At 56.2% G+C, this 25,354-nt stretch overlaps 6 protein-coding genes across 6 annotated transcripts; 3 read left to right on the top strand and 3 right to left on the bottom strand.

Moving 5' to 3' along the window:
* Nucleotides 1-3,850: 3,850 nt before the first annotated feature.
* Nucleotides 3,851-5,120, bottom strand: COL26b_005260 (uncharacterized protein; the record flags this gene model as incomplete). Its single annotated transcript, XM_053178113.1, has 2 exons — nucleotides 3,851-4,827; nucleotides 4,988-5,120. 2 exons carry the CDS (start codon nucleotides 5,118-5,120, stop codon nucleotides 3,851-3,853), a joined length of 1,110 nt encoding a protein of 369 aa, XP_053037888.1.
* An 826-nt stretch (nucleotides 5,121-5,946) lies between these two features.
* Nucleotides 5,947-6,938, bottom strand: COL26b_005259 (uncharacterized protein; the record flags this gene model as incomplete). Its single annotated transcript, XM_053178112.1, has 2 exons — nucleotides 5,947-6,663; nucleotides 6,759-6,938. 2 exons carry the CDS (start codon nucleotides 6,936-6,938, stop codon nucleotides 5,947-5,949), a joined length of 897 nt encoding a protein of 298 aa, XP_053037887.1.
* Nucleotides 6,939-10,781: 3,843 nt separating this feature from the next.
* On the top strand, nucleotides 10,782-13,111 carry COL26b_005258 (uncharacterized protein; the record flags this gene model as incomplete). The annotated part of the gene is made up of 2 exons (XM_053178111.1): nucleotides 10,782-12,530; nucleotides 12,605-13,111. 2 exons carry the CDS (start codon nucleotides 10,782-10,784, stop codon nucleotides 13,109-13,111), a joined length of 2,256 nt encoding a protein of 751 aa, XP_053037886.1.
* Nucleotides 13,112-14,496: 1,385 nt separating this feature from the next.
* Nucleotides 14,497-16,882, bottom strand: PRT1 (Translation initiation factor 3 subunit b; the record flags this gene model as incomplete). The annotated part of the gene is made up of 3 exons (XM_053178110.1): nucleotides 14,497-14,919; nucleotides 14,986-16,516; nucleotides 16,617-16,882. The coding sequence occupies 3 exons, from the start codon at nucleotides 16,880-16,882 to the stop codon at nucleotides 14,497-14,499; spliced, it is 2,220 nt and encodes a 739-aa protein (XP_053037885.1).
* An 887-nt stretch (nucleotides 16,883-17,769) lies between these two features.
* On the top strand, nucleotides 17,770-19,558 carry CCT2 (T-complex protein 1 subunit beta; the record flags this gene model as incomplete). Its single annotated transcript, XM_053178109.1, has 4 exons — nucleotides 17,770-17,772; nucleotides 17,839-17,993; nucleotides 18,070-19,444; nucleotides 19,499-19,558. 4 exons carry the CDS (start codon nucleotides 17,770-17,772, stop codon nucleotides 19,556-19,558), a joined length of 1,593 nt encoding a protein of 530 aa, XP_053037884.1.
* Nucleotides 19,559-22,632: 3,074 nt separating this feature from the next.
* Nucleotides 22,633-24,747, top strand: COL26b_005255 (uncharacterized protein; the record flags this gene model as incomplete). Its single annotated transcript, XM_053178108.1, has 1 exon — nucleotides 22,633-24,747. The coding sequence occupies one exon, from the start codon at nucleotides 22,633-22,635 to the stop codon at nucleotides 24,745-24,747; it is 2,115 nt and encodes a 704-aa protein (XP_053037883.1).
* Nucleotides 24,748-25,354: the final 607 nt, after the last annotated feature.

Below are 25,354 nucleotides of genomic sequence, written 5' to 3'. Positions count from 1 at the left end.
TGCTCCCGAATGAGATTGATTGCGTGGCAGGTCTGTGCCGCTCACTAGCCATCGTTCAATATCCCCCCCCCCAGCATCCATATTGGTCTTCGTCTCGGTGGATTTCCTTCAAGCGGCCGTTCAGGGCCCCTGCAATGATACCCCTCTTTACCAACGACCCTCGATATCTCGAATTGGTCGGGTATCGGCATGCACAGTTCTCGTCAAGGACCAGTCGAATCATGTCTACGCGTCGGCAGGTTTCAATCCTCCTCCAGCGTCCCGTTCGGGCAGGAGGATAAGGCTCGCGCTATATAAAAGTCGGCACGACCACTTCCTTGGCTTTTCTTGGTTTTCTCTTGGAATTTTCTTGGGCCTTCAACCATCCCTTTACGCTCACATTTTGGCTTTATCCTATCAAACGTCCTCCAATCATTTGCACCTTCTCCGCGTTTGAGTCCCTTGGCGTTTCTGGCCTATCTCTGCCAAACTTGCTCTTCCCACAGAGGCCACCCTTCACGAGCCGACTTATCTCATTCCGTCAAACACCACTTACGGCAACGGCGCCATCATCTCAGTGCCAACGGGCTAACCGTTGTGCTGTTCGATAGCATCGATCGATTCGCAGTGGCTGGCTTGGCCCGTCTTGTCGTGCCGCAGGTGGCGCTCAATGGAAGTCTGATCGAAATGGAAGGTATTCTGGAATAAACCCAGAAAAGGGGACGTCCAGTTGATGGCCACTGTCGAATGCGATTCGTCAACCAACCCTGGGCTTATCGCCATATCTCGCCAAGCAGCCAAGCCTTTTGGTCCAGCAGGCCTCCATCGTCAACTCTTTCAGTTTCAACGCTGCTGGCAACAAGTCGGCAGATGCCGCTTGATATTCGGCTATCCGCGCAAAGGTGCTTGTAAGAGCTGCCGTCTGGAGATTGGGCATGCAGCCACGCCTGCCACAAAGAAGTGCTGTTGCACAGTTCCACGAACCTACACCCACAATCCCGGCTGCAATTGTTCGGTCGCGGAGGCCGCTCGAGTCTGGATGAGAGACCCTTAGCATGCAAGCGCATCCAACCTGCACATGTGTGGTGGGTTCAGAGGACGCCACGCGCATTGCAACACTGGGCCCAGTCTTCTCCCACGAACTTCGTTAGTACCGGATGATCACCTGCTTTCCAACGTTCTGGATGAAATGAATCTGGTGTTTCGCCACTGAAGAAGTGTTTCGTCATTTACACCTGCAGGCCGTGTGTGGCTGCGCGCATTATCAGTGGCATCGCCACAGGATCGACGACTACCTGCAACATCGCGAACGGTAGATGGAACTCCTCAGTACTGGCTATTCATCGCGGGGTTGAGCAACAGAGACCAGACATCTCAAGCGGGATGATTGCCACCCATCTACGGTCGCCGTATTCTTCTCATCCTCTATCACGGGCTGGTGATACGACGTCTCTGAAGGGGCGGAGGAAGTCCTCGTTTGGGTAGCCAAGACCTCGCATTCCGATACCTGCAGCAGCAGACAGGGCTCAGGTGCAGGTGTTCCCTTTGTCCCATGCGTAAACGATGCTCCTATCACTATTGGCGCAACCGCCGGCATCGATGCAGCTTTGGGAACACCAGCACCATCACGACATCCCGAGAAAGCTTTCGCGAGCATCGAGGCTTCGCTTTTACACCGAGCCCTTCTTGATCATCTGCTATTCCCGTTTGTTAGGCAACCGTACGATTCACGCGTTTACATGCGCAACGCCTTTGCTTCTGATGATTCGCGAGGAACTTTTTGGTGCTCCTAGGGAAGTGATGGCATGCTTTTGGATATCTCCGTTGGCTCACGCACCGCCGCAACTGGTTTGCGGGCTACGAGAGCCTTTGGTCGGATGATCTGAATCGGGAAGAGGTTGGCGACATATCTAGCTTGCGCAATCATGTCAGCCTGCTGTGCCGAGCTCCTTCTCCTTTGGTGCAGCCATCGTACGTCAGAGCAAGATCTTCTCAGTACCAACGAGTCGGTACTGGAGTGACATTGTCTGGGTAAGTGTGTACATAAACCATGTCATCTCAACCAGCTGGATGCCGGCTCGGGCTCACCACGATAAGGGCTACGAAGTTCCAACCTGAACTGAACGGATGATAGCAGTCTAGATTGACCAACACCTTTACTGACCCATATCAGCGATCCTAGCCGGTGCATGAGTCTCGTGCGGCCGCAGTTCGGTTCCTTCCAGGAAGAGTGTGGCGACATCACATTGTTCTGCGTTGCCTTCTCAGCAGATATGCTATGCAATGTACCATGCTGCCAGCCGGTCGATTGTCACTTCATGTCAGAGGATTGACGTCCAGGCACATGTCAGTATGGCTGCACGTATATCCTCGTGTATCATTACCGTCCACGTTCGGGACCGAGCCGAGCAGCATGTACGCAGCTGAGGGTTTAGGCTTCATCATGGAATAGACGAACAGTAGAAGACCGAAGTTTGCTTTGGTTCTAAAATATCAATCTCGAAAGTGGATACAACCGACGATGAATAACAATGGACACGGCTCGGATCCCATTCCGAGCCCCTCCGGTTCTGAAAGATATTTTTTTTCTCGATGCCTTTCATACTGTTATTCTGACATGAGGCCGATGATATGCCTTGCTATGGCCGAGCGTAACGCCGGCTTCCTCAAATTTTCGACGGGATGATGTCTAACCACCATCCTTCTTAATCCTCTTGACGAACCTATCAACTTCAATTTAACCAAAAGCAGTGAAAGACTAGGTATGATAATTACACTATATGCTTGCTTGATAACTAAGCTCCCGCTTACTCACTCCGCACGCTTCGGATAGGCTGAGCAGCTGCAGCTCCTCTATCAAGCTTCCAACAAACGTGAGCATGTGGTTCAACTGCTCACAATTCAACCTCGCATCACGATCAACAGCCGCGGTACTTTGAATATCCCCCGCCGAGGTTCTGGCTCAGAAGAAGCTCCTCTAAGATAAGCGAGCTCTTGCTTCTCCCCTATCAGCATTCGGGTTTCAATTCAGGGTTCTCGGCACCCGCGGCGCCACCGGAAAGGTTCGAGCATCTAGACGAACACAGTGTACGCTGTTGGAAATCGGGCACCCCGCCTTGGAGATCGTGTGTTCTATGGTTTCCAAGACTATAGTGTCTCGAAGTAAGCCTCGTGGACGCAGGTGACGTCTTCCCTAGGCAGAATAGCCTCTAATCCTCTGTCTCATCAGGAGTCTGTTCTCCAAGGAGTTCGTAGACGGCCGTGCGTTGGTTTATTGTCTTCTTTTAGAAGTCGGCTACGAGTAGATTAGTCAGTGATGTCATGGCAAACGTGCATCTTATCTATACATGTATCGTCCGATCTTAAACGTGGTTTGAGAGGTGTCAAACGATTACCGAAATAGTACAGCATATGTTTCCGGTCCGGGAAATCCGACTGATCTAAGCGTCCCTTATCCGGCTTCTTTTCCACAATGCCGGGGGGAAACAATTGTGTTGATGTCAAGGTTTTTCTAATCGCTGTACGTGCCTTGTAAAACTCATCGCAACCCAAGCTTTAGGATCCGACATGCGGAACTCTTTTACTTGAGGAGGTTTATGAAACAACCTTCTGCAGAGGTATATTGACGTTACATCAGACGGAATTTCGATCCCACCCACGACTCGATTCGCAGGCTCGTCCCTTCTCAACCCCTTCCGGAAACGACACCATACCTTCCCAACCCCATCGCCGCGCCAAGCAGGATCGCAAAAGGCGCGGCTACACCATAGTACCTCCCCCCAACATACGCCGTGGCCGCGACCACGATCCACCACGGGTCGTCCCCCAGACTCCTCCCCGCCTGGAACCCCTCGTCCAGAAACCCAACTTGTCAGATCCTGTACACTGCCGTGTAAATCAGCCCAACAGCCGCGGCATTCACGCCCCTGGCGGCCGCTTTGACCCACGGTCTGCTCCGCAACACGCCCCAGACGCCCATCGTGCCGTGAACCAGCACAATGCCCGGGGTGAAGATGCCGACGAACGCAACCACCGCGCCGGCCAGGGGCGAGCACCCCGCGTTAGCCGCGGTGAGCCCGCCCAGGAACACGGCGAAGTTGAAGTTGGGCCCCGGAAAGGACTGGGCGATGGCGAGGCCGATGAGGAAGTCGCGCGGGGAGACCCAGGTTTCGGCGACGACGTACTCGCGCAGCAGGGGGATGACGACGGGCCCGCCACCGAAGATGATTGTGCCGGCGAGGTAGAGGTTGGAGAAGAGCCTGTAGAGGATGGGCAGGTCGGCGACCACGCCGCGGACGGTCATCGTTGTGAGGAAGGTGGCGAAGAAGGTGAGGATGAGGGTGGTGCCGGATTTCCAGGAGAAATCGAGGCGGAACTCCTTCGGGATGACGCGGGGCTCTGGGGCCGTATTTGCGCCGGACAAGACGGGCTCGTCGCGGGTCGGTGCCGATATGCGGGTTGCGGGAGACGGGCCGGCCAAGTCGTGCCCGTGAGCACCGTCGTCCCGTGACCTTTCTCTCCTCCTCCCGCCCAGAGCCCTCAACACCCCGATAATTCTCCTCGCTGGGCGGTGAACCCAGCGGTAATCATGCACAACGGCCGCAACACCCGCCGTGGCCATCAACACGGGAAAGTACCAGAGCGCATTGTACATCATACCTGCCGCCGCGGCCAGGAACACGAGCGTGCGGGTGAGTCTATCAGTCACGGCTTTGTGCGAGAGCTCGACGGCGGCGAGGGCAATTATGCCCACCGTCGCGGCGTTGAGGCCGGAGAGAAGGGCATAGACTGCACAGGGGAGCGAGGAGCCGATGCTGGAGACACCGATGGAGAGGGCATACAGGCCCACTGATCCCGGAAGGCTTTTTATGGGAAAAGAGGGTTAGACAGAGGCTGCGAATAGGGATTGGTCTTTCTACCACTCGTGGACGTTTCATCCTTACCTCCAGATGAAGAAAGCCAAGATGGCACCCGGGGCTCCATGTCGGATCAGGTTGATGCAGTATACCATCTTCGTGCTCGCCGGGCCGGAGAGAGCCTGGGAGATGCTGAAGAGTTCTTGGTACTATTCTTCGAATCAGAGGGGGCTTGAAGTCATCATCGGGATCGCGAGGGTTGTAACCATTTGCTCGTCGATCCATTGCAGGCGTTTCACGAATCGGTCATGCAGCTGCGGTTGTTAGTCAACGTGTACGACTGTGCAACTTCTCGACGAGGATCGTTGAACAGACAATTTTGAAGTGCACTGGTGGTCCCCCGAACGCCGTGAGGCCGAGGTGCCAATTATGCTTCAAGATGTTGGCTGCATATTCTGCCGTTTTTCGCAAACGGGTTTCCATGGATGGGGAAAGCATGCTGCAAGGGCGCTCTAGATTCAAGGCTACATCAACGACATTCGATGTTCCCATTTGCAACCTCTACTGGTCGCCTGTGCGAGACTTCCATTTCCAAATGAACCCTGGATGCGTTGTTGTCGGTCAATTAGGTTACCGCGCACGCCATTTCCCGTGACTGCCAAGACCGAACCATCCCTCTTCGGCAGGTAAAGCAGAAAATAGCCAGCATGTGCCCAAGTTTTCCGGCAGCATGGACTCGGATCGAGATGTGAAACTTTCTTTTGAAAAGAAAGGCCTTTAATGCGTTCGACAGAGCTTGAATCTGTTTGTTTGTCTCGCTCGGCTCAGTTGCCGTGCAGATCGTCATCAATGATAGGGGACCGAGGACAGGGCGGACATGTGAGACCAGACAGAATTCTTCAGGGCCAGATCTTGATCCGAAATTCCAAAGCGCCGCGAGCTATTTTGGGGATTCTAAGACGGATCGGCAGGGTGGAATTCCTTTTGCACAGAATCGGGAATGGGCTATTGGGCATTAGACATTATGATGTACGATTAAAGACAGCAAGCGGGGGGCTGTTGCTGAAGAAACGCAACTGTATCAGACATCATCTGCTTTCATCCGAGACTCTCATGGAATGCTTCTTTTCATGATCTCGGACCTGCGCCTGCGTTTGACGGCCCAGAGCCGCAACAAAAAGACGCGTGCGATGCTGAGCGCCAAGGCCAACAGTTCGGCAATGACGCCAGACCACGCAACGACCAAGAAGCGCAGCCCAATCGCGGCGTCTGCGGGGACGTCCGGGAATCGATTGAGGTAGCGCACGAGGAAGCTGGCGTTGGACGTCAAAATTGAGGCCGAGATGACGTGGAAAGCCACGGGCAGCGCCAGCACACCAGTCCTGAGCCACGGATAACGCTGCTCGACGCCACCGTCGGAGAAGAAGGCGAGACAGCTGAACAGAGCAGGAGACACGACGTCGGCCACGAGTGCGAGCACGTATAGAACGAATGCCGGGGCATTATCCAGGCGCAGCGGCTCCGCGGCATCGAAGGCTGCGAAGAAGGGCTGGCTCGCGCGAATGCAGGATTCGGTGGCCGATGCATTTAAATGTGTAGATTGGCAGGTGTCCATCATGTGGCCGGCGCGGTACAGCGAATCAGCGACGTCATGCAGCACAGCTGGCATCTGCAGCGGGCGGAGGGGCTGGATGAAGACGTAATTGGCGGCGTCGCGGTGCGCGGTGTTGTTCGCAAGCCATTCCCATGCGAAGGAGTCGAGGAACCAATGCATTCTGGCTAGGTAAGGAGGCGCATCGCCGGCGGCTGCGGCGGCGACGCCTCGGAACTTTGATGGCGGTTAATGGTGTGCTGGTTCTCCAACGGTCTGCCCCCTTTTGGGGAACCTTTTGAAGGGTCCGGGCGGCTAGTGGCAGCGCTTACCGAGACCATTGAGAAGGGCTTCCCGCGCAGGTCGGTGGTTTCTGGGTGGCTGCCTCTGAGGAGGCTGGTGCCGGATATCATGAGCATCAAGACGCAGGCGATGGCGGCGAGCTTGGCCGTGATGAAGGCGCATTTGGCGGCGGAGAGTGGGGCCGTGCTTGGGGACTTGTACGGGGCCATCGCGGACGGGATGACGGCCGGTGTTGCGCTTGACGCGATAGAAGATGAAAAGCTTGGCCGGAGCCATGATGGTGTTTCCTCGAACGCTCTTTATAGGAGGGTACTTGCAACAACGACGATTTGTCAATCGTACTGGCGGTGACTGTTGTATGCGGGTGCAAGACAAGATGCAAGAATTGTCGTGATGTGATTCCTCACCGTGAGGTCTCTAAGGTAGGTTAGTGGGTGATGGCGATAGGGCTTACTGAGGGGCATGTGAATACGGCTTCGTATCGCACAGCGACCTCACCAACTGGGCGTAGGCTGCATCGTGTTGGTGCTGATAAGCTTCATAGCGGCTCCACGTCCCCTCCCCAAACACTTGCTTGAGGCACCCGAAGAGGCGGTGTCAGCCAAAACGAGGGAGCAGAGACAAGCATCTTCGCGGGACAGGCTCAGATGCGGATGGCAGGTCCTCGTGGATGATTGGAAACAGCGGGCTCGTTTCAACAGAGAGGCTGAGAGTGCTTGACCATTGTCTAAGGATGTCTTAGGTAAGCATGAAGCATCTGAGATAGTGCTGAACTGGACGGGAGGCAGGACCTGACGGAACAAGAGCCGGAGTATGGTTAGTCCGGATCTGGTTCGCACTTGATGTGTAGGTCATCACGTGGCCCCGACCGGACTTCCCTGAGTGCAGTGGAGTGATGTGGAGGGAAGGCAGTGCCCGGTTCAGTGGGGTGACCATCGTTGCTTCCCTGGGTGAGCAGTGGAGTGCGCGGGCAGTGAGTACGTACCTCCCCTAGCCAAAGGTACGGATAAGCGAAAATGAAGCCTGCGGGCAAGTGGGCGGTTTCCAGAGTTTCGACACGTCTGGCCGCTCTCTCCTTTTTTCTCTTGATTTTTCTTTTTCCTTCGCTGATTTCCGCAATGTCCGAGTGGATCCCTCAGTTGTCATCACCAACCGGCAACAATAAGAGACAGAGTCAAGTGAATCAATCCTGTTTGTGACAGTTGTGTGCCTGTTGGCTGTGCATGTTTCGCTCAGGTTTCTGCAGCCAGCGCCTGTTTATTCCGCGGACCAACACCTGGGCTGCATGTTCTTGCCTTGCCCTGCCCTTCCAGGCTCTCCTGAGTCCTGAGAGGAGTCCAGCGGCAGGCCTTCACACCCTCAGCGAAAGGGAGGGTGCCATTTCCAGCATCGCCTGCATTTCGTCCAATCTACCGCTCGACATGAACAGCATTGATCCCAGTGATCCCCCGACATTCGACAATCGTCATCTTTTTGCAAACTCTGGTTCAGTGGTTCTCGGTGTCGCTCCTCATGAGCATGTGCACAGTGCACACACACGCAGTACTATTTCTACGAATACCTTATTCAGTTGCCTGCTTTATTAGTGTACCTACTAAGTAAAGTGTAAGGTGTAAGGTATTGCACCATCAATCAGCGGAACAGGCCACCACCACCAAGTCATCGCTGCTCGTCGCTCATCGATCGTCGCCCGTCGCCCATCACCGCATCGGAGTCGTCGTCGCTAGTCGGCGAGCTAACGCAGGCACAAATTGTAATTTTACAACTCATCACTGATAGCCTCACCACCTGAGCTGACTGCTGAACAGAGTACGTACCCAGATGACAGTACCGCCGTCCCGCCCCCAATGATGGTCCAGACCTGCAAACCCAGGAAATTGAGGGCAGCAAAGACGCAGCGAATCTTGCAGTGCTGATGAGTGGATGAGTCCACGACTCCAGAGTAATAAAAAATTAGCATCTGCGCAGCATCCGTCGCTGCCCGTCTCCACGTCAGGTCCGGCCGCCCGCTTGAACCGCTGTCCGCATCGTCTCTCATCTTCCTCTCTGGGCCTTAGCAGCGCCTCTCTCCCGTGTCTATCAGCACTCTCATCGCTGATGATGGTCTTTCCGTCCAGGAGGATCATCCTGACTTTGACTGCCCTGACCTGACTGCGTCTCCAATTTTTGCATGTCCAGCATCCCAACCCAACCCAACCTATCCATCACCCATCCATCCATCCATCTCATCCCGTCCGCATCGGATCCTGTTTTCCCCTCCTTCCCTTCCCCCCCTCCACCCCTTTCTGCATTCTGCCCCGTTTCTTGGTTTCTTCCCTGGTTTTCCTTGACGACACCGCCGGCACGTTGTTCGTCCTGTCTCGTCCCTGCTTTCCTGGTCCTTGTTGGTGCACTTGCTGTCGTTGATTGTCCCTCATTTGCTGCTGCTTGCTTAGCATCCATCAATCTGCCGTCATTTCGCCTCTGCCCAATTGCCGTCAACCTCTGGACCCTCTCATCTCCCAGAGTCTCCAGTCACCCAGACTTCCGGCTTCAGACTTCACATCCAACCTGTGCTTTGGTTTGGAGTCTGCAGATAGCCACCAGCTGGAATCCTACCTTGCCAATTGCCTATCAGCTCGTCAATCGACCATCGGCGACGGCATCCTCACACTTTGACACTCTTCGTCCGACCTCCGGCTCCTCCAATCCTCCTCTACCTCTACTGCGTACCTTACCTCATTCTTACGCTTATTCTTCCCTCTTCAACCACCCCTCTTACAGCCCTATCCTGTCCGTGCTAGAGGCCGCCTGTTTTGTTTGTAGCATTGGATTTCTTCTCCAACCAACTCCGGTCCTTCTTCACAGCCTACCTGCTACTCGGACCTGGGACAGACTTTTTCTGGTCTCACCTCTTCTCCGGACATTGACGGCACAGTCGCTCGCTACCTACGTTTCTCTTCCCTTTGCCGCTCACGGACGTCCCTCCTTTTTCGCTGTTTCTGTACATTCACCACCACCCAAAACAAAAGTCATCAACATTCTTCGCCAATCCCTCCTCCCCTACGGTCTTACCTGCTACCCCTAATCCGAATTGAACAACACTCTGAACCCGTCCACCGACCGCGGGATCGTCAGCAGGGCCCAGGCACACACGCACCGCGCTCCCTCAACTCAGTTCAACTCAAACTCACCCCGCCGTTCGTTTCTATACTACCCTGAGCCCTCCAATCCTGAGACGAGGCGCTCTCGAACGACAGAAGGAAACCTCTCAAACATCTCTCCAAAAGCGCACGAAAGGCCAGCCAACCCGACCTATTTCCAGCAGTCTCCTGTTCGACACAGACAGCAACTCAAACCTTGTGACCTTTGACACCGGCCACCCCGCTACCCGCATCCCAGCCAATTCGAGACAGTTGACCTGGGCTTCGCGCACACTGAGCATCAAGGGGTTTGTACCCACAGACGCTGCCTTCGTCTCGTCTCATCATCCCTCGTCGAAAAGACAAGACGACCAAGCACCGGCCAAGCCTGCGCCAGGGATCTGCCCGCAATCCCCCCCGTCAGAAGCCAGGCTCTACCCTTTCGCATAATTGCCTTCTGCGAGTGAACTGAACCGGACCCCAGCACCCAGACCAGGCCAACACCCAGGATCCCAGGGAAACCATCAATCAACATTACCTACTCCATACTGTACGGCACACACAACGGGAGCACAATACACTTCGACAAGCATACAGCATTAGCATAGCCCGTCCCCCTGCTCCACGCCAGACTTCTACTCCAGTCCGCGCAATACCACCTGGTATCCATCACCCTGAATATCCACATCTTCTTCACGCCTGTCTGCTGGTGTTGCCCCGTCCTCCCCCAGGCCCAGGCGAGCGAGCGAAGCAACCAAGGAGGTCTCGGCATACCGTCCTGCCCAAACTATTGTTACCACCAAACAAGCTTTTTTTTCTTTTCTTGTTCTTGTTTCCCTCTTCCCAACCTCTTAGCCCGACGATGCAATGATGATATACGGGCATCAAGACGTTGATCTTAGCGGTCCCAGTCCAGGTTCGCCGCCAGGCATGACGTCCTCCAAATCGTCAAAGTCCTCTTCCTTCAAGTCTTTCCATTCCGACGACAACAGCGTCCTGGATGACGTTAGCCATTTTGAAGATATCGGTCTCGACGACGATGCAAACAATTACGAAGCCGCCCGTGTCCGCGACCCTCACGCTGTCAAGAACCCCCATGGCCAGCCGTACGCGAGATCCTACTCGACGAGTTCCACCGAGTTCCGCCCGACATCATGGAAGCGACCTCCCTCTCGCTCTCCGCCCGTGACGAGAGACCTGGCCAAGCCGAGGAGTGCGACCAACGCCGCCGCTGACCTTGCCCCGAACTCCCGCTCTTCACGACCCCCTTTCCTTTCTCTCAAGACCGACGGCCACGCCCTCAGCAATGGCCGCAGCCCGAGCGCTGGTCGCCTTCCCGACCGTCACAGGAGTCCGGTGAACCCGAGCCAACGAGGCTTCGCGAGCCACTCGACGACCTCCCTCCCCTTCTCTCGCCGAAACCGCAGCCCGAGCCCCAACTTCTCATTACTTCCGAGAGACCCCAACATGCCCATGAAGCTTCGCCGCGGCAGCTGGCAGTCGAATCAGGACCGAAAGTCAATTTTTGAGCTGGAAAAGGAGTGTGACGAGGACGACACCGACGACATCCCCGATGGCCTCATCCTCGACAACGTGCCCATCTCCCCCCGCCCGCGATCAGAGCGCACACCGAGCAGGCCGACCTCGTCAGGAGCGTCAAAGTCGAGATCGCCAAACAGACCACACCAGAAAGAGCGCGTTCGCAGTGTCGGGAACGGAACACCCCCTGTCCCTGTTGACTCAGGATGTCTGCGATCCCCCTCCTGGAAGTCCGACACAGCCCTCTCCTCCATTGGGGAAAATGGCCACGCGCCGCCGCCGGAGCCGCTCAAAACCCGTGCAAAAAGCTGGAACCTCGCACTGGAGCACCTCAGCTCCGAGGCCAAGGCCCTCACCGAGAAGCTCGAGGAGCACTCCGACTACGTCCGCGAACGCGCCGCAGAGAACGCGAACCCCTCGGGGCGTCCCAACACGTGGAGCGGCAAGCAGCTCGAGCAGCAGCAGCATGTGCAGAAGCCCAGGGTCAAGTCTGCGCTGCCCGAGCTCCCGCCGATCCGGCACCAGACGAACATCATGATCGACCCACTTCCAATTTCCAAGGAGAAGGAGGCCGTCCTGAGTCGTACGCGCCCCTCCTGGCTCCCACCCAAGGACCCGGCCGAGGAGAGGCGCCACCTGCGCGAGTACAAGAAGATGATGGCGCGCAGCGCCGAGGCGGATCGTCGCCGCGAGGTTTCGCGGCAGGCGAAGACGGCGACACGCGACTCTACGGCGGACACCCTGCAGCGGATCTGGGAGGACGACATCATCCCCCGATGGAAGGACGCTGTCCGCGAGCGCCGCACGCGCGAGCTTTGGTGGAAGGGCATCGCCCCGCGCAGCAGAGGCACCGTCTGGGCGAGGGCCATCGGCAACGAACTCGGCCTCTCGGAAACGTCGTACAACGCCGCCCTGGGCCGGGCTCAGGAGCTCGAGGAGCGCGTCAACGGCGGCAGAGGCGACTCGGAGGACATCAGGAAATCAGCGTGGATCTCGAGCATCCGCAAAGACGTGGCCGAGCACACCTGGCAGGATCTGCGTATCTTCCAGGTCGGCGGACCGCTCCACCAGAGCCTTGTCGACGTGCTGTCTGCATATGCTCTGTACCGCAGCGACATCGGCTACGTCAAGGGGTGTAACGTAAGTGACCTATCCTCTTTTTGAAACACCCGCGTCACACCACATCGTCGGACTTTATACTAACGTCTTCCCAGACCGTCGCCGCACTCCTACTGCTGAACCTGCCCACGCCAGCATCGGCCTTCATCGCCCTCGCCAACGTCCTCAACCGCCCTCTCCCCCTCAGCTTCTACTCCGACGACCCGGGCGCCAAGGCGTCGGCCTACAACCTCGTCATGCAGACACTCGGCGCAAAGTCGGCCCAGCTGCACGAGCACCTGACCAAGGACATCTCCCAGGGTGACGCCGACTTCTACCTCGGCAACTTCTTCATGGGCCTTGGCACCAGCCATCTGCCCATGGACGAGGCCGCGCGCCTGTGGGACGTGTACGTCTTCGAGGGCGACACCGTCCTCGTCCGCGCCGCCGTCGCCATGCTCATGCGCCACGAGATGGCGCTGCTCGGCATCAAGTCGCCCGGCGAGGCCAAGAAGTACATTGAAGGCGGTGCCAACAACAAGGACGCCCGCAAAGCCGTTGTCGGCGACGACGGAGCGGAGGACCGATGGATGAAGCTGGTCCGGGAGGCGGGCAAGGCTTGAGAATCCCTCGCCTCCGCCTCTCATACCCGTTGCTTTTAACGCTTGAATGAATTACACTCGGACTTTTGGAACATACGACATGATCCTAACTGTTTATATCTAATCTCCTGGGCCGCGGGCGGGAAGCAGTCACCCCCCGGGCCCCCATCGGAGGCGAATCACATACACACAAACGACGAATATCAATACACACCGAGCCCCTGGAACAGCGAGAAAGGGGCTTGAATGTGGAGGAGGTCGTGTATAAAGAAACACCGGCGTCAGTGGCGCGATGGACAAGCATTTTGTGGGAGCTGGTTTCTGTGTGGCATTTTTTGTCTCTTCTATTCTTCTCTTCTGGATCTTGGGGGCGGGAGTTGTTCTTTTTATTCCAAAAATCATCACACGTCGTACCAGGGGATGTTTCGCAGCGCGCGAGCATCGCCCGTGTCTCGGTCGACGTAAAGACTTATACGGGCCAAATGGGGGAATTGTAGATATATATACAACACCGCCTTCACACGCGGGAATACCTTTGTGGATAAAACCAAATGTCTTTTTTTTTTCTTTTTGTGGTGTGTCCTCTTCTGGATACCTACGGGGATTATTTACACATTACCTGTATAGAAAGAAGATTTCCCTGCATCTTTGGCGTTTTCTTACCTTTTATAACCTACGTTCTTGGGCGTCGCTTGCGATCCACATCTTGTTGGTTCCTGGCCAATCCAGGTGGGAGTTCTGTGTTGAACTTTGGAGCAGGTGTTGATCACTTTTCTGTGCTGGGGGGTGTTTGGGGAATATCCTATTCGTCATCAAAGTCGTATTGTAGAAGAAATCCATGGAGAGTGTTGTGTATTTGTGCCTCCGGGGTGATTGTCCGCATGATGCGTGAATGTCTCCAGGATACCGAATGAGATGTAGAATGAAAGGGGTATGACATTGGGAACGCATGCTTCGGCTTGGGCAGGCTGCTGCCGAAATGCATCTTGTGGGGGTCCCTGAGAGACGATGTTGAAGCCCCTACTTCACGCTAGGATAACGCACCGAATATGGCATCGCAAAAAACTTCTGGAGAACCAGGCGTTTTCACTCGCTTCATCATTAAGCTGAGGGGCAAAAGGCCGTTAAGAAACCTACTCCAACAAATACCCTCATGTAAATCATCATCATACACATTGGTGATGCGAAAGGTGTGGTGTCTTTCAAATCCATAATGAATTAGCCGTCCTTTACCACCCCAGCCTCCACCTGACCGCCCAAATGGAACAAACAACTGGGAATGGAGGCTTTGATCCCTATACTTTTCAACTCTCTTCTCCTCCTCCACTGCCTTTTTTGCGCAATGATACTTCCCGTCGCGGCTGATGATCTAAACCAGGAAAAGCAAAGGAAAACACCCCCTCTCTCTAGGCAACAACCTCCTCGGACTCCTCGAGCACCTCTTCCACAATCTCCTCGATGATCTGCTCCTCGCCCTCGGGCACCGCGGCCTTCTTGGAGAGGAGGTGGGCGACAATGTCGCTGGGCAGGCCGAGGTCTTCGCGCTCCATGGAGACCTCCTCCTCGAGGGACTCGCGCCAGGCGTGCCACTCGGCCAACTGGCGGCGGCGGCCCTCGACGACCTCGCGGTCGGCGGAGGCGCCACGGTCCTGGTCCTCCTGCTCGAAGACGCGGGAGTACTCGCGGAGGTTCTTGCGGATCTGCTTCTGCTCCTCCTTGCTAAGGAGAGTCGCGGGGCGGGGCCGCCACGCCAGCTGCTTGAACTTCTCGATGGGCTCCTCACGGAGGCACTCACCCTTGAAGTCGTAGATGTGGTAGCCGTTTTCCATCTGTACGCAAAAGTTAGCGGTGAGTCGAATGAGTCAAGGGGTGTGAGTCAGTGGAGTAAGACATACGGGTGACTTCCAGGCAGAAGCCCAGGAGGCGACGAAACGTCCTGAGGAGTCCCACTCAATGTCGGTGACACCGTAGTGGTCGCCAGTGTTCATGAGCTGGAGGTTTGCGGTCAGATCCTTGTCGGACTCGGGCTTCTCACCCTCGAAGTCGAGGTCGAAGAAGTCCAGGTCGGAGCTCTGCTGGTTGTGGACGGTGGCGATGACGACGAAACGTCCGCGAGGAGACCAGTAAATGGCGTTGCTGTTCTTCTTGTCCAACGTGCGGAGGTGCTTGAAGTTGCCGACGGCGTTGCCCTTGGCCTTCTCGGGGCAGAAGAAGGCAACGGACGTCTTGGGGGCGACGGCCGTGGGGCCGACGGGCTCCGTTGTTGTGATGATGACGAATCTGTCGCCCTTGGGTTCCCACGCAAAGTTGATGACAGTGTCCTTGATGGTGTCGACAACCTCGACGGGGACGCCCTTCTCCTTGATGCGGAAGATCTCGAGGGTTGTGGCCTGCGACTTCTTGGACTTGGAGTGACGGTCGACCTTGACGCAGAGGTAGGCGGCCTCGGATTGCCAGTGGAGCTTGGCGTCGGAGACAGAGAAGAGGGGCAGTTGTCTGACGACTTCCTTGTTGGGGATGCTCATGAGGCCGACCTTGGCGGGGTTGCTGCCGATTTCAGGGGTCCAGTAGGTAAGGAGCTGCTCGTATGTCTTGACGCCCTCTCTTTGCACGGTGGCGGGGGCCCAGTCGAAGTCCATAATACCCTCGATCTTGATGGAGGTCTTGTCGAGGAGGTTCATGCGGGGGAGTTCGTAGATAGAGATACCGGTCTGGTAGTTGAGACGGGCAACGTACTTCTCGTCGGCGGACCACTTGAACGCGGGCCAGAGGAGCTTGCGCTGCTTGGCCTCGTCCAGGCCAGTCATGTCCAGGTTGGCGAAGGAACGCAGAGGCTTGCCGCTCTCGACGCTCCAGACGATGTAGTTCTTGCCATCCTCGTCGATGGACAGCGCGGGGTGGCCCTCCTCGGGGATGGAGATGGGGCGGGCAGACCAGGTAACAAGGTAGTTCTCGTTGGGGGACCAGTCAACAAAGGTAACGTTGGGGTGGGCGAAACGCTGCTGCCGTGTCCATGAGGCACCGCCCCAGATCTGAACACCCTGGTTGTGGACCGAGGTGAGGTAGGTGCCCTGGGGCGACCAGCGGACGAAGCTGTCGGTCCAGTTCTGACGGTCGACGATGTTCTCGGGCACGTCCTTCTCGTTGTTCCAGAAAACGCCAACAGTCTCGCCACGGTACATGGCGAACTGATCTCTGCCGCGACCACTGGGGTCCTTCAGGAATGATCTCAAGTGCTCCTTCTCGGTAAACTCCTCAATCTGAGGCGGCGTGTACTCCTCCTGAACCTTGCCCTCCTTTCCATAGCGCTCAATATCGGTAAGCTTGTTAACGCGAAGGGTGTGCTTCTTGTCGAGAGGGACCTGGTCAAGTCCGCGGACAGCGGCGGCGGCCTCACCGGGGGAGGAGAACTCGACGAAGGCAAATCTGTTCTGGGTGTCAGCATCCCATCGTGCTTCTTTCTTTGCGCAACCTGACCCCCCGCAGCGCGGGAGCAGGTGCAGCAGATCCACTGGGCGAGACGTACCTCAGCGACTTGCCGTTGTCGCCCATGGGCATGTAAATCAGATCCTCCCTCGTCTTTCCAACAGAGTTCAACTTTTTCAACAAGAACTTGACAAGCTTGGGCTTCTGTTCCTCGGTAACCTCGGGGAGGCCGTCGACGACGACGAAAGCGTCGTAACCCTGCTCCAACTGAACCTCGTACTTCTCGCGCAGGTCGGAAATGTCAATCTCCTCCTCATCGTACTCCTCCTCGTCGAGGTTCGCGTCCTGCAGCTGGGCGAACGCCATGATTGCGACTTTGGGACACAGCAACAACGGTCGGGGTTCGCAGTAGTTTTTCGTTGGTGGCAAGGAATGGGAGGGGGTGTGTCTCGGTGAAGGGCGCGATTTGCGGTGCGATGCTGTTTGATGTGGTGGGAAAAAAAGAGGTGCCCAGTTGTGAGATGTGGGGTGGTGTCCTGGCCTTTCTTTGGACGAAAAAGTGCCCCGCGATTTTTTTCGGTTTGTGAGGGTTTCCGAGCTGCGGACCGCTTCGGCTGGCTGAAGATACAGGCTTCAAAGGCCGAAGTTTGGCGCAAAATACACTGATAGGCTGAAGTGTCAGATGCTGGTGACTTTGACAGCGTTGATGAGCTTCGAAAAGAATAATACCAGGGGGTCAACAGCTACCTCGCACACAATTTGGGCTTCTTCTGTGAAGTTTTCGGCGGTAGGTCTGGCATTCGTGTGGGCTGGAATAGCTGGTTCTTCCGGCTCCGGATAGAGCCCCTCGCTACCTGATTTCAGTCACGTGTGATTCTGCCGGTCCCCTATCGCTGTCACTGCGAAGCTCTCTACCTACTCTTCACCGCCCTTGACCTGCCCCTCCCGCCCGTTGATGCCCTGCGGTGTAAGGTACCTGCCGTGCACTGGCCACATACAGCGGCTTCAGTGGAGGATGGACGTCTGTAGAAACAGTCCAGCAGCTCTGCTTCGCTAATCACAGCGCGCCTGGAAGCTGCTGCCCAGACCACCCCACTTCGCCAGGCTGAACCCCCCCAAATTTTCGAGGTCGATTTTCTCAGTGAAGCTCCCAAGGCTGAAGGAACCCGTACAAACCACGACCTTGATTCCCTCCCCCGCCACATCAGTCACCGTCTCGATCCGAAACAGAGTGTCTGGATAATATATTCACAATGGTTCGTCGCCCTCGTGGACCTGCCACGCCTTGTCTGAGCCTCCTGTACTGATTTGGACCCCTCTAGTCGTCCTTCAGCCCGACACAAATCTTCGAGGACGGAACCACCGAGGAGAAGGGAGAGAATGCCCGTCTCTCCGCATTCGTGGGCGCCATCGCAGTTGGCGACCTCGTGAAGAGCACCCTCGGCCCCAAGGGTATGGACAAGATTCTGCAGTCTGCGTAGGTTGAACCCTCGTGAATCCCGCCATGAGCATCATCAAGGGTCCACCGCCTTGGCTGACAAACAACCATCCAGCTCGACCGGCGAGATTATGGTCACGAACGACGGTGCCACCATCCTCAAGTCTATTGCCCTCGACAACGCGGCCGCGAAGGTCCTCGTCAACATCTCCAAGGTTCAGGATGACGAAGTCGGTGACGGCACCACCTCCGTCGCTGTCCTCGCCGCGGAGCTCCTCCGTGAAGCTGAGAAGCTCGTCGACAAGAAGATCCACCCCCAGACCATCATTGAGGGTTACAGAATAGCCAGCCAGGCTGCCCTAAAGGCCCTGAACGAGCTTGCCGTCGACCGCAGCAACAACCCCGAGGCCTTCAGAAAAGACATGCAGGCCATCGCCCGTACCACCCTTAGCTCCAAGGTCCTCGCCCAGGACCGCGACCACTTCTCCAAGCTCGCCACCGACGCCGTGCTCCGACTCAAGAACTCATCCGACTTGAGCCACATCCAGATTATCAAGAAGGCCGGCGGCAAGCTGAGCGACTCCTACCTCGACGAGGGGTTTATTCTCGATAAGAAGATTGGTGTCAACCAGCCCAAGCGTTTGGAGAAGGCCAAGATTCTCGTTGCCAACACATCGATGGACACGGACAAGATCAAGATCTTTGGCGCTCGTGTCAAGGTCGGATCCACCAGCAAGCTGGCTGATCTCGAGAAGGCGGAGAAGGAGAAGATGAAGGCCAAGGTCGAGAAGATCAAGGCGCACGGTATCAACTGCTTCATCAACAGACAACTCATCTACAACTGGCCCGAGCAGCTCTTCACGGACGCGGGCATCATGTCAATCGAGCACGCCGACTTTGACGGTATTGAGAGACTGGCTTTGGTCACGGGCGGTGAGATTGCTTCTACTTTCGACCACCCCGAGCAGGTCAAGTTGGGATCGTGTGATGTGATCGAGGAGGTCATTATTGGCGAGGACACTCTGATCAAGTTCTCCGGTGTCGCTGCGGGCGAGGCTTGCACGATTGTGCTGCGTGGTGCTACGGATCAGCTCCTGGACGAGGCTGAGCGCAGTCTGCACGATGCGCTGGCCGTCCTGTCACAGACGGTGAAGGAGCCCTGGACCACTCTTGGCGGTGGATGTGCTGAGATGAACATGGCCAAGGCCGTCGAGGGCGCCGCTACCCGCGTTGAGGGCAAGAAGCAGATGGCCGTCAGCAGCTTCGCTGTTGCTCTGCGCCAGCTTCCCACCATCCTGGCTGACAACGCCGGTCTTGACTCTGGCGAGCTTGTCGCCCGTTTGAGGAAGGCTATCTATGACGGCATGACGAATTACGGACTCGACCTGCTGACGCCCAGCGGTGGTATTGCCGACATGCGCGACCTGGGTGTCGTCGAGAGCTACAAGCTGAAGAGAGCGGTTGTTTCTTCTGCCAGCGAAGCAGCAGAGGTATGTTGATCCAAGTTCTTTATGATGGCGGTACAAGTATCTAACTTCCAACAGCTTCTTCTCCGTGTAGACGATATTATTCGCGCTGCCCCTAGACAAAGGCAGCGGGCTTAATCGAGACAACAGTGATGGCATCACGCAGGAGTTCTCGGCAGGGTTGGGAGGGCAAAAGACCAAAAAAGAGAGTCATGTTCGCATGTTGACGACTGAGAGAAGACAAAAGCCAATACCATAGACGTAGGGATCAACCTCGGAGGCTGATGAATCAATGCTAGTGTCATGAAAGAGCCTGATTGCCACCTTGTCTGTCTATCTGATGGAAACTTACCACTGGGATCAGCCTGCTGGTGTTTCATTCTGTCGCAACTATGAGTTGAGGAAGTTCGCATTTCTCGCAGATAGAAATCGGCGCCGCCGTTCTCTTGGAGAACTACAAACAAAAAAAAGGACGCAGCCGGGACTATCCGACAGGTCAATATAAGAGATACGGAGGGCATATTTGAAGCCAAAACTCAGAAGGCAACACCGAAAAGCTTCTCCGGCCCCCGGCCCCGGCCTCCCGCCGGTTGCTGCTCGCAAGTCGGAGGTTTCGCACACGATGGCCGGGCTAGAAGCCTGCCAAAAATGCGCCATTAGCTGCCCTATCGGGTCGTCGGCATGGTCATGGGTGATCAAAAGAAGCTTCTTGGATATTAAGTGATACCGGCCAGCGCCCTGTCCTCCTAGGCAGACGCCAAGAAAAGGGTCCAAAGTGCCGGATCGACGAGGAACACAGCGCCAGCTAGGTTCTCCGCACGCCACGCTGAAACTTTGGGAAAATGCCCTGCAGCCAGCTGAGCACAATGCATCTGAAGATGCAGCCAGACGGCCCCTCCCCCCCTGAACTAAAACTCCCGGTGCTTGGAGAACTACGAGACGATGATGTTCATCTCAACATTCGTCGACTGTCGTTCTTCATCTCCTGCTGCCTTCCGCACTCTCTGTTCGTCTGTCTCTCCGTATCCATGTCCTATGTCATCCGAATCAAGTTAGATCCACCGGCCCGCAGATCGGAATGTCGAGGGATGGATCCGAAGCGAAGAGCATTGTCCATGGGCGCTGAGTCGCATTGCGCCAGCGTCCCTTTCTTTCTTCTCCACACGAAAACACCGCCTCTTGATGTATACGGGGGACACATAAGCCTGTACCGCAATAGTTCCATGTTATTGTACGTATGTACAGAGAAGCACGCTCGGGGCATTGTCTGCCCAATGGCAGTCATCTCTTTGCCTTGGAAGACCTGTCCAGACCGACGACACGAATGCCGAGGTGATGCTGGGGAAGCCCACCAGGAGTGACCCCGGTCCAGTATGCATGTGTACCGCCGCAAGAGCAAGCATAGCCATATGACGCCAGCCACCGTCCGGGAATAGCAGTACTCGAAACCCCCCAGCTTTCGCAGTCTGGGGCGGTCCCGTACTCGGTAAACAGAAAAGACAGGAGAAGCAGAACATGGCAAGGGAACTGGACTGCGTTCCTTGGTTAACGTCAATACTACGTTCGGGAAGAAGACACTGCAAACAGGGAATGGGCAGCTCCATACCTTATTCTTATGTGGATCGGTATTGCGGCACAACTACGTGTCTGCAGCCCATGCCATTGGGTCTGGACGCAGTCAGAGGTAGACAGAGAGGTTCCAACGAAGTCGTTGGTCCCGTTACCCATGTGTCTTGCCGTATTATGGATGCACCACCACCACCACCATGCCCTCGAGCCAGAGCCATGGATGACGGGCAGTCCAGTATGTGACCTGCCTGGCAGCCAACACGATGGCCGTCCGTCGGGCGTGCGCTAGTAATGGCGCCGTCTCGCATCCTTCTTTCTTTCCCCTTCTCCTCATTCTCCTCAGACACGGGGGCTTTGGATCTGCTCTGACCTTTTTTCTTCTCTCATCTTTCCTCACCTCCTGATTTCTTACCTTTTTCTCAGTAGGAAAGCGAGGCAATGGTCGTCTACTTGAGGATGCGATAATCTTGCGACGTTGACTTTTCTCTTCCTGTTTCCCGCTCCTCCTACGTCACTCCGCGTGCCAAGCCGGCGCTGGGTAAGGCGACCTTTGGTGGCCGATGGCGGCCCCGCTGAAGAGACACGGCAGCTTGGCGGCTAGGTGAGTGACACCTTCAATTCCTAGGTCTCAGTTCGTGTCGGACGCTCAAGTCGCTATTTGGGCACCTCAGTCTTATTCGTCTGAGACTTTCTTGTTACTTCCAATTGCCCCTTCTCTCGATCCTGGCCTATTGCGCCAAGTCAAAATTCGAAATGATTCGCCGTACTGACAGAGCTGCAGCATTGTATTATTTGTTTGCACCGCCTGGATAACATCACGATATAATAGCAGTGCCGCCTTTGGTAAGTCAACCCCCCTTGTGCAATACTGTATTTTGCAACTTCTGTTAACATTATCTTTCTCCTAAATAGAGAGACCGATCCATTTCTCAATCCTGACCCTCCTCGAATCCGGTCTTGCTATCACAGCATGGGCAAAGTGGCAGTCTCCAGACCAAGGCTCCCACGATCAAGGCTACCAGCTCGCGACCTTTTCCTCATCAAGCCCTCACTGGAAACGACGCATCCAGGCCAGCATAGATTTTGTACGGAATCGACATCTTCTTTCGTCGCCGTGGATACCACTCGGAATCGCCATCGTCCTGCGCACTCTTCTCTTCTGGCGCACGATTCGCACGATCCACTGTTCCTGGGAAAGCTTCGAGGTATGAAACTGATGATCGTCAACTCTTAATGCGCACCGAGTCCACAGCACTAACAACTACGTCACCCAGACCTTTCTCCCGGTCTTTATTACTCTGTATTTGGTCGCATCGCCCACTGCCATCAGCCTTCAACAGCCACTCGGCGACCAGACCCGCTCCCGACGCTGCTTCAGCGCGGCTCACATTCGCTACCTGTTCATCGCTGTCGTCTGGGCCTGCGCAGCGAGGTCCACGCTCGCTCTATCAACACAGTCTGCTGGCGCAATCTGCCCGCCGGGTCCCCTCCGCTGGGAACGACAGATACCGCTGGCTCAGATCGTGACCGTCGCGCTCGATGCCTTCCTGCTGGTCCGCTTCTCGAGATGGCGACAAGAGACGGCAGAGGATGCGCCGCAGGCATGGGCATTTGCCTCGCGTTTGTTCCTGGGGTCAGCGGGCATGTTAGCCATCCTCGCTTGCTTCTCATTTTATAACCTGCGCAACATCAGATGGGCGTTCGTACTACACTACGTTGCCGTTAGAGATTTGGTGGTGGATAGCACTGTGGCCTTCGTCGCGATCCTCTCGGGGTTCTACATTATGAAGGATCTTCACCCCAGTACATTGGCCATGGTCACAACGGCTTCTGGCGTCTACGCGCATCAGATCTTCCGCATGCTTCAGAAGTCTGCGCCAGTGGACGACTCCCTTCTTTACATGGTTTTCGGTGGCGTCACCATTGCAGGAGTCGGGCTTCTGCTTCGCTACGACAAGGATATCTCGGACATGTCAGGGACTGGCGCCGACCACCGCCTGGTGAGGTTTTTGACAGGTTGGTACGTTGTTCTTGTTGGGTTTCTGTGCGGCACATATCTCGTGTTCTACCCCGACTTCGCCTCCATCGACACCCTTTCTCTCCCGGATCTGTTGTCCGTCGAACACGCCAAGTCGGACAACTGGATGTTGCAGGCAAATCAGAGCAGAACATTAGATGAAGCAGTCCGAAACTACCGTGTTCGATACGGCATGCCGCCCCCGCCAAACTTTGACAAATGGTTCGAGTACGCCATGGAAAACGGTTCCCCGATCATCGACGACTTTACTCAAATTAATGACGACCTGTTGCCGTTCTGGGGCGTACAGCCAGAGGTTCTCAGACAGAGGACGAGCCACGCTCTCGCGCTGCCATGGCTCGGCATGGGAGGTCTTCGCATCCGTGGAGGCAAGATAGACATCTCCCCCGGCACCCCTGGATCACACATGTGGATGATGGAGTCGATGCAGGAAATGATTGAGCCGTTTGCGCAACATCTCCCCGACATGGACTTTGCAATCAATCTCAACGACGAGTGCCGCGTCGCCATCCCGTTCGAAGACATTCAGGCCCTACAAAACGACGGCCTCGACTCAAGAGCCAGATTGCTTAGCAACCCAGCACTCAAGCCATTCGACGCCTCGAAACAACTCTGGCCCAACAACGACACCGTTTTCGGCCCCAAGGTCAAGTCGCCTTACTTTGCAGACCACATCCGCGACGAGATCTACTACGACTTCGTCGCCCCGGCCTGTCCCCCAGACTCGCCCGCGCGCAACACCCGCTGGTGGTCCCGCCGCGAATCCTGCCGCGACTGTCTCCTCCCGCACGCCGTCCGCGTCTACGAAAACGGGCTGGAGAACTACCCCGTGGTGTCCAACTGGACCGCGGCCACCGACCTCTGCCACCAGCCCGACCTGGCCTATCTCCACGGATTCCTGCTGTCGCCCGCCGCGGCGATATTCACGAAGGCGCCGTTTCCGGTGTTCAGCCAGAGCAAGACGTCCGGGTTCGCGGACATCCTGATACCCTCGCCGTGGAACTTTGACGATAAGGCGGGATACGACGAGGAGTCGGACGTCGCGTTCGAGAACAAGGAGAATGTCATGTTTTGGAGGGGGAGTGCCACGGACGGCTACGCTGCCAGGGGTTCGTGGCAGAGCTTCCTGAGGGCGAGGTTCGTCGCGGCTGCAAATATGTGGGAGAACACATGGACGATGTCGTCCGCTACCGCCGGCGAGGGAGAGGTTGTGAGATCAGACGCCGGGCCACGTTTCGACGTCGGCTTTGTTGGGGACTGGAGGAAATGCCACGAAGGCGACTGCGACGCCGAGAGGGACACCTTCTGGGACGGCCATGACGAGCCGACGAAGAACAAGGTCAAGTTCCAGGAGCACTGGAAGTACACCCACCTCATGGACCTCGACGGCGCGGGATTCAGCGGGCGATTCATACCTTTCCTGCGGAGCAAGAGCGTCGTCTACCGGAGCGGCATCTTCCGCACCTGGCTCGCGGAGCGGGTGCACGCGTGGCGGCACTACGTCCCCGTGGACGTGCGGCTCCACGAGCTGAAGGGACTGCTGTGGTTTTTCGGTGTCGACTACGAGGGCAAGATCCGGGCGGCGCAGATTGCGGAGGAGGGCAGGGTCTGGGCTGCGCAGGCGTTGCGCAAGGAGGATATGAGGATTTACATGTTTCGGTTGCTGCTGGAATGGGGACGCTTGGTGGACGACGGGAGGGAGGAGCTTGGGTTTGCGTGATTTGATACCCCCTTCTCCGTTTGTGCGGTAGCGTTTTCATGGTTTTGGATAGCATTGGACATGGCGTTGGGTTATGGATGGGAAGGACGGTTCATGAAAAGAACCCCATTGACGATGGGATACGACTTGTGTAGGCACTTTAGATAATATGACATGATAAGTTCAGCATCTTGGCTATTCCTATACACGAGGCACCCTCGACGATATGACACTCCTCTCACACAACGACTGTCACATTCACTGGTATGTATCGTGATGGCCACCCCTAGACCATTGGTTTGCCTACTTCTCTTATCGCACTTCGCCACGGCCTCACCGTTCGGCTGATCACGACACTGAAACTTTCATGCAGTTAAGGAAGGCAAACATGGCGATAGGCAACTTCTTCAGTACAGGGCGGAGATCATCGCACCGGTTTTGGATGACTCGGATCACCAACCGAAATCAGTCTTCCCTTGCCTCGGGGCTGCCTGAAGGGGCGGGGTTGCTGAGACATGATGTCTCTCTTCCCGCAGTGGCCGCGGCCGCTGGAGCAGACGGCGACGGAATGACAATGCAGGCAACAGCTTCGAGCCATCAAGTACTTGTAGCGAGGGAAAGAGGAAGG

Source organism: Colletotrichum chrysophilum (genome assembly GCF_026319265.1).
Source record: "Colletotrichum chrysophilum strain AFK26 chromosome Unknown scaffold_35, whole genome shotgun sequence".
NCBI lineage: Eukaryota > Fungi > Ascomycota > Sordariomycetes > Glomerellales > Glomerellaceae > Colletotrichum > Colletotrichum chrysophilum.
Note: the sequence above shows the minus strand (reverse complement) of the source record. Positions and strands in the feature narration are given on the sequence as shown.